An 8,614-nucleotide genomic window follows, 5' to 3' on the forward strand; every position below is an offset into this window, starting at 1 on the left:
TAGGTTGATTTGGCTATGATAAATTGACCCTTAGTGTTAGGGGATTAAATACGTGGGGTTACGGGGATAGGGTGGGATATGTGTCGGTGCAGGCTCGATGGGCCGAAATGGCCTCTATCTGCACTGTGGGGATTCTGTGAAAAGCAGTGGGAGTTCTCCCCGGTGTCCTGGGCCAATATTTATCCCTCAACCAACATAACAAAAACAGATTGGCACAGAAGTTCTGCTAGGGCTGCAATCAGCAAATTGGGCAGGACAGTGCGCCGGAATTTTGGCGAGGTGAAATTAGGCTCAAGTTTCCACACGTTAGCATTAGCCTGAACGCAAAACCTGGATAAATCGGCGCAATCAGTCTGTGACTGGAATAGGGGCCCCACAAAGACTGGGATTGCCATGAAAGGAGCCATTCTTTGATGTAATGCTCTTGGGTCTTGCTTTGACCTTGGCATCAATCTGCTCACAGTTCCACAGGATCTGTGACCAGCCGTCAACAGAAGCCACACAGGGGTGTCCTGGCGCTGCTGTCAGTGACTGAATTAAGCCGGATTTAAACTGAAAGTAACTGCAGCAGCAGGAGGAGGAAGAGGAGAAACAAACCTGGGGGGGGCGGAGGGGTCCAAGCTTCAATCGACTGCCGGCTGCTGCACGCACAGGCGATTAACACTGGATTCTTCTGACCTCCCCCCTCCCGCCCAGGTGCCTGTGCACCCGAGATTGTGGCCACAACTTCACCACCCCCCTCCCCCCCAAACAGTTGCAATCAGCTGAAATATGCCACGTCGACCTGGTTGGGGGGGGGGGGTTTGTGGTCGGGGGCTTCACTGGGCGAATGGACTCTCAGAACCAGCGTCGAAGACCGCGTGTGCTCCAGCGGGGGAAGCGGAAGTACTCAAGCGTGCCGGCGGACACCGCATGCTCCATCTCCAGGGCCACCCGGGCGCGAACATGGCCGCGGAAGAGAGACAGGCAATCTGGCTGAACGACCCCCTCGACTGCCCGCTGCCTGGACCAATTGATGGCTTTTTTAGCCAGGCCCAGGAGCAGACCCACGAGGAGGTCCTCCAACCTGCCGGCTCCCCTCCGCACCGGGTGATCGTAGATCAGCGCCCAGCGCTACGACGGGAGTAAATCGGACATCAACTCCCAGCGCCCACACGCGCGCAGTTAAAAGCGGAAATCAGGAAAGCTGCGGCCCGGGTTGCCCCGCCCCTCCACAAGTTGCCGCCACACCGGTAGCTCGCCCCACGTTCAAAAAGGGCGCCAAGTTGCGGGACTCGCCGACTTAAACAGGCCAGAAAAAGCTAGGGCTTGTCCCCATTCAAGTGTAGGTGAAAGTTTAACGGCCTGCTAAGCAATGCCCGCTTCAAGTTGCGCGGCCCACCAGGGAACGCATGCCGCCAGCCTTTCAGCGCACAAACTGCCCGTGCGGGGCATTGTGAAGGGCCCATTAAAGGGGAAGTGCGCCGCCGAGAAAAACGACAGGGAAAATTAGTGATGTCTAACTTACTACCAAACATCATCTTTGGCACTGAACATGTACTTTTAAAAGAAGTGCGGAGTCTCATTCTTGCAGGTTTTAATTATTGCAGATTTAAAAACATCAAATTAATTTATTTTCATTTTTACTGTCTCCTCTCTCTCTCTCAATCCCATCGTTCCCTCTTTTCTGTACTTTTACATTGAATTAAATATTCTAACACATTTCCTGGAGTGCATTCTTCACTCTGATTGGTTGAAGTGCCACGCTGCTGTTTTAACATAGAAGATAGGAGCAGGAGTAGGCCATTCGGCCCCTCGAGCCTGTTCCGCCATTCAATGAGATCATGGCTGATCATCCAAACTCAGTACCCTGTCCCTGCTTTCTCCCCATATCCCTTGATCCCTTTAGCCTCAAGAAATATATCCAACTCCTTCTTGAATATATTTTTGCCCTGTTCTCACAGGTCCCAGAACACCGTGGAGCGCGGCGCGCTGAAATGGCTCTCCAGTTAACACATTGCCGCGCAAAAGCCCACAAAATGTCTGTGAGCAGCTGTAAGCGTAATGAGTGGCCGCTCCTTCCCCGCTAACCGCAAAATCCGGGCCATTTATTTGGAAATGATTAGCCCCTCAGAGGCCGAGAGCTCCGCTGACAGCATCTGATGCGGCTCTCAGACACGCAGAACACGAGGGCGCCGCGTTCCACCGTCTGCCTGCGCGGGCTAGCGGGTCTCAGCCGAGGTCAGGCTGCTGTCCTCGAGCACCATCCAGTGAACTCTATGTGGAAAGTGGTCTAATGCCACTGGGTGAGCACAGGACCGGGCTCGACCCCCCTCCACCCCCAGTTCAACAGCACTCACCCCCGAGGCTCAAACGTGTATAATGAGCACGTGAAGTGCGGGAGGGCTACTGGCACAGACTCCATTAAAGAAGCACGGGGTTTGAGGGGGGAGAAAATTCCAGCCAGTAACACCTTATTCCCGTGTTCAGCAAGGTGCCTGCTCTCAGGGCATCAAACACTCCCAGGGCAGGTACAGCACGGGTTAGATACAGAGTAAAGCTCCCTCTACACTCTCCCATCAAACACTCCCAGGGCAGGTACAGCACAGGTTAGATACAGAGTAAAGCTCCCTCTACACTGTCCCATCAAACACTCCCAGGGCAGGTATGGTACAGGTTAGATACAGAGTAAAGCTCCCTCTACACTGTCCCATCAAACACTCCCAGGGCAGGTACAGCAGGGGTTAGATACAGAGTAAAGCTCCCTCTACACTCTCCCATCAAACACTCCCAGGGCAGGTACAGCACAGGTTAGAGTAAAGCTCCCTCTACGCTGTCCCATCAAACACTCCCACGGCAGGTACAGCACGGTTTAGATACAGAGTAAAGCTCCCTCTACGCTGTCCCATCAAACACTCCCACGGCAGGTACAGCACGGTTTAGATACAGAGTAAAGCTCCCTCTGCACTGTCCGAACGCGCCATTTCCAACATCAGATATCGGGAGTAACAAATGACAGAACCCTTACAGCCAGAGGTAGCGTGCAGCCTGGCAGTCTGGTCTGGGTTTGTACCTAGGTCCTGCAGGTGAAAGGTCAGTGTCCAACCCACTGTGCCAGCCTGCGTCAGGAGCACTCTCTGGTGTCCATTATTCTAGTTCGGGAGGGGTCTGATCATTGAGATTATCGTCCTAGTAGGGACCCTACAGCAAGGTCAAGCCCCAGTACAAGGTGCCCTGCTGTCGCAGAGTCTGAAATTAGACAAGGCTGGGATCTGGCTCAATTGTAACCAATATAAAAGTAACCATTTATACAGCACCACATCACATTTCTGGAGTCTCCCAGGGCCATTCGCATACAGTGAATTACTTGAAAGTGCACTCATTGTTGTTCTGCTGGCAAATACTTGAGCCATTTTGCACACATCAAGATCCCACACACCGCATTTCTTGGCAGAGTTGGTTGAGGGAGGAATACTGGCCAGGACTACGGAGAGAGCTCCTCTTCGAAACAGTGGCCGTGGGGGGCTCTTTTACATCCAGCCGAGAGGAGCAGACGGGGGCCTCGGCTTATCGTCTCACCTGAAAGACGGCGCCTCAGACAGTGTGGCGCTCCGCCCCCCCCGAAGGGCTGGCAATGGGAGTGTCGGCCTGGATTACGGGGCTCACATCCTAGAGCCGCTGAGCAGCAAGACCCCCCCAAGGATCCTTGCCCAATCTGGAATGTTTACTGATCTCAACTGAGACAAGCGTTGCGAAGGTACCAATGCTGCCTTAGCCCTTGCCCTTACCAAGCCAGGGTGAGGCGCCTTGCTGAACACCAACTGCTTCTGAGCCTGGTCGGTCTTGCGCACACGAGCCACAGTTCAGTTACAAGTTTCTAGTCACTTGTGGGAGCAGCATTTTAAACATCAATTCTAAAGCTCTGCTGCCCTGTATCCTAACTCACACCAAGTGCCGCTCACTCATCAGCAATGTTCCTTCTAATTTTTTTGGGGGGGTGCGGCCCATTCAAAACATGCGCTGTTTTGCCTATTCAAAGGCTGGTGAGCTGGCCGCGTGAGAGCTGCAGGGGCACATCGCCCATCACTCCCGCTGTGCTCGCTCACCTACATTGGCTTCCGGTCCGGCAGCTCCTCAATTTTAAAACACTCATCTCGTTTTCAAATCCCCTCCACGGCCTCCTCGCCGCCCCCCACCCCCCCATCTCTGTAACCTCCTCCAGCCCCACAACCCCTCCGCGATCTCTGCGCTCCTCCAATTCCGGCCTCTTGAGCATCCCCCGATTTCCATCGCTCCACCATTGGCGGCCGCGCCTTCAGCCGCCTGGGCCCCGAGCTCTGGAATTCCCTCCCTAAACCTCTCCGCCTCTCTCTCCTCCCCTTAAAACCGACCTCTTTGACCCAAGCTTTTGGTCACCTGTCCTAATATCTCCTGATGTGGCTCGGTGTCAAATTGTCTGATAATCGCTCCCGTGAAGCCCCTTGGGACGTTTTACTACGTTAAAGGCACTAGATCAATGCAGGTTGTTGATACTCCTCTCACCTCTAATTTGCAATTGCAATGACTTCAACAGGATGAAATCAAACTTTGCTTTCGGGGGAGAAGCGGAATGGCGTACAATGAACGACCCCCGACGGTTTTCACGGGAATATTGCGTGCGAGAGGCGTTCACGCGCTCTACACTTACCCGTGCAGCTGTTTTCATGGGCGGCGGTCCACGCTGTTGATTCTTGTGGAAGCGAGCGAGGAGAGGAAAGCTCAGAGCGCACCTTACCTGCGAGTGTGGTTTGGGGAGAGGGGAGAGCCTGATGCTCAAAACTAATAGATCCCCGAGTGGGCCAAGGCCCGCGTACAGCCAGGACCGAGTGCCAGCCTGCGCGGAGCGAGTTAATCTCCGCCGGTTAGCGCCTGTCAGCCTGAGTGGCCCCCCCTTGGCTTTGGGCAAAGGGAGGACAACCCGCCAGGGTTCCGTGCGCCTGGTCACCACCCGGTGGCCTGAGCTGGGAACTGCGAGGCCCTCCGCGGTCGAATAGCAGGCCGGCAATCACCGTTTGGGTTGGCGCGGGAAGAATAACGCTTTTGGACGAGGAATTCGGGGGTGGGGGGGGGGGGGGGGTGAGAAAATGAGGGGACAGGAACAAAAAAACGAGGGACAGGCAGCACCTCCCAGGAGCGAAGAGGGTTAAATCAGGTGCAATGTTCCCTATAACACGGCCACGCAGCGCTCCGCAGCTCCCGCGCAGCCGGCTCACCGGCTTTTAAATAGGAAACCCGCGCATGCGTGGAATTCTGAATGGGCAGCACACCCGAAAAAAAATTAACGGGAACATTGGACAAGTTACACAGTATTTGCAGCCCAGAAACAGGCCATTCGGCCCATCTGCTCCGTGCCGGTGTTTATGCTCCACACCAGCCTCCTCCCGCCCCTCTTCATCTCACACCATCACCCTATCCTTCGATTCCTTTCTCCCTCATGTGTTTATCCAGCTTCCCCTTAAATGTATCTACACTATTCGCCTCAACCACTCCCTGTGGTAGCGAGTTCCACATTCTCACCACTCTCTGGGTAAAGAAGTTTCTCCTGAATTCCCCATTGGATTTATTAGTGACTCTCTTATATTGACGGCCCCTAGTTCTGGTCTCCCCCACAAGTGGAGACATCTTCTCTACGTCGACCCTATCGAACCCTTTCATCATCTTGAAGACCTCGATCAGGTCACCCCTCAGCCTTCTCAGAGAGAAAAGAGCCCCAGCCTGTTCAGTCTTTCCTGATAATTATAACCTCTCAGTTCTGGCCATCATTCTAGTAAATCTTTTTTGCACCTTCTCCAGTGCCTCTACATCTTTTTTATAATATGGAGACCAGAACTGTGCACAGTGCTCCAAGTGTGGTCTAACCAGACCAGAACTGTGCACCGTGCTTCAAGTGTGCTCTAACCAGACCAGAACTGTGCACAGTGCTCCAAATGTGGTCTAACCAGACCAGAACTGTGCACAGTGCTCCGAGTGTGGTCTAACCAGACCAGAACTGTGCACAGTGCTCCCAGTGTGGTCTAACCAGGCCAGAACTGTGCAGTGCTCCCAGTGTGGTCTAACCAGACCAGAACTATGCACAGTGCTCCCAGTGTGGTCTAACCAGACCAGAACTATGCACAGTGCTCCAAGTGTGGTCTAACCAGACCAGAACTATGCACAGTGCTCCAAGTGTGGTCTAACCAGACCAGAACTGTGCACAGTGCTCCAAGTGTGGTCTAACCAGACCAGAACTGTGCACAGTGCTCCAAGTGTGGTCTAACCAGACCAGAACTGTGCACAGTGCTCCCAGTGTGGTCTAACCAGACCAGAACTATGCACAGTGCTCCAAGTGTGGTCTAACCAGACCAGAACTATGCACAGTGCTCCAAGTGTGGTCTAACCAGACCAGAACTATGCACAGTGCTCCAAGTGTGGTCTAACCAGACCAGAACTGTGCACCGTGCTCCCAGTGTGCTCTAACCAGACCAGAACAGTGCACAGTAACTCCAAGTGTGGTCTAACCAAGGTTCGATTTGTTAACACAACTTCCCTGCTTTTCAATTCAATCCTCGAGAAATGCTTTTTCCTGGCCTTATTAACCTGTGTCGCTACTTTTAGTGATTTGTGAATCTCGACCCCCAGATCCCTCTGCTCCTCGACCCCATTTAGACCCTTATTTTCCAAGTGGTATATGGTCTCCTTATTCTTCCGACCAAAATGTATTACCTCACACTTATCTATATTGAAGTTCATTTTCCAATTGCACGCCCATTTTGCAAGTTTATTAATGTCTTCCTGTATTCTGGCGCAGTCCTCCTCTCTATTAACTACAGCCCACCCCCCCAAAAATTTGGTGTCATCCGCAAATTTTAAAATTGTACTTCTGATTCCCGAGTCCAAATGGTTTATGTAAACAGTGAACAACAGTGGTCGCAACACCGATCCCTGTGGAACACCACTTCCCACCATCTGCCATTCCGAATAACTACCTTTAACCCCTACTCTCTCTTTTGTTTTATAGCCAGCTTGCTAACCAATCTGCTCCTTGTCCCCCTGACTCTACATATTCTGACCTTAGTCCTGAGCCTACTCTACTGTACCTTATCGAAGGCCTTTTGGAAATCTAAATATATTACATCTACTACATTACCCTTGTCTTCCTGTTCTGTTACTTCGTCAAAGAATTCAGTAAGGTCGGTGAAGCATGATCAACGCTTTTGATATCTGTGCTGACTATTCTATTATATTTTCAGGTTGCACGGTCTTGACTTGTATTCCCTCGAGTTAGAAGATTAAGGGGTGATCTGATCGAGGTGTTTATGATTAAAGGAGTTGATCGGGTAGAGAGAAAGAGAAACTATTTCCTCTGGTGGGGGCAGTCCAGAACAAGGGGGGGCGTCACCTTAAAATTAGAGCCCGGCCGTTCAGGGGTGATGTCAGGAAGCACTTCTTCACACAAAGAGGGGTGGGAATCGGGAACTCTCTCCCCAAAAAGCTGTTGAGGCTGGGGGTCAATTGATATATCAAAACGGAGATTGATAGATTTTTGTTGGATGAGGGTATTACGGAACCAAAGCGGGTAGATGGAGTTAAGATACAGATCGGCCATGATCTAATTGAATGACGGAGCAGGCTCGAGGGGCTGAGTGGCCTCCTCTTGTTCCTATGTTAAGAAGCAACAGAAATGTTAGTAAGACAGAAAATATACATCGATCGAAGTATAAACAAGAGACTTTTTGATAAATAGGGGGGAGTTAAACGCCCTCCCTCCACCTCCCCCGGCCCTCACACGAGAGGCGAAGACCCTGCATTGAGATAACCACAGTCCAGCCCGTCCCCACACATCGCAGTAGCGAGAAATCCGTCGTCAAAACCTGGCTGATACCCACGGGCCTCCGCGCACGGAGGAGGCACGGCGACTGCAAAGCCGATCCGGCTGTGGGACACGAGCTGTCCGCCGAGACAGGGACAGAGCTGCTAAGGTGCAAGGGGAGGCGGGGGGGGGGGGGGGGGGGGGGGAGTGGGAAATGCTTTCAAATGAGGAGAGTGAGTCAAACCGTTAGCAATGTTACTCTTTTATGTTATGTTCACATTTTTTTTTTTTTTAAACCACTGGATCCAGGCTCTTGTAGCAGATACAGAACACAGAAGCAAAGTGGGAGGTGGGCGAGGAGGGGGGGGGGTAAAACAGGCCAACAAATGCTGTACAGCAAGTGTGTGTTTCTTTGTTCCATCTTTACAACTCAACAGGACAATTGTTTGTGTGTTTTTTTTTCAATTAAGCACTGGACGATACGTACTGGAAAGGGTGGAGATGAGTTCGAACGAGCTTTTTTTTGTGTGTGTGTTTTTAAATCACTTTGACTTAAATGTCAGTTACTATCCTTCTGAGGAGCCCGCTCTCCCGCTGCAGAATAAAATAAATGGTGAGAACGACAGACGGGGGTGTTGCTTCCCTTCCTGCGTGTCTCGTGTTTTAAGAGGGCTGCGAGCCCAGGAGTCTCTCGATAGCAGCGTTTATGTCTCCTCCGGTGGCGATCAGCGCCTGAAGGTTGGCCTCCCGGTTAATGAAACCCATCGCGCTGAGCTGCTCCAGTTGTTGCTGAAATCGCACTTCGGG

The 8,614-nt window shown here is 52.2% G+C and overlaps 1 protein-coding gene across 1 annotated transcript in view; it reads right to left on the bottom strand.

Annotated features, from left to right (window-relative positions):
* Positions 1 to 1,559: 1,559 nt before the first annotated feature.
* Positions 1,560 to 8,614, bottom strand: part of LOC147086596 (ubiquilin-4-like) — a 47,090-nt gene continuing 40,035 nt past the window's right edge. The window contains exon 10 of the mRNA XM_085978279.1: positions 1,560 to 8,614. Within this exon, the coding sequence (XP_085834405.1) occupies positions 8,471 to 8,614 (144 nt within the window). The 3' untranslated portion in view covers positions 1,560 to 8,470.

The sequence above is a fragment of the Somniosus microcephalus genome, unplaced genomic scaffold, assembly GCF_052327205.1.
Source record: "Somniosus microcephalus isolate GS21.2 unplaced genomic scaffold, FLI_Smic_1.0 unresolved_chr7, whole genome shotgun sequence".
Taxonomy (NCBI): Eukaryota; Metazoa; Chordata; class Chondrichthyes; order Squaliformes; family Somniosidae; genus Somniosus; species Somniosus microcephalus.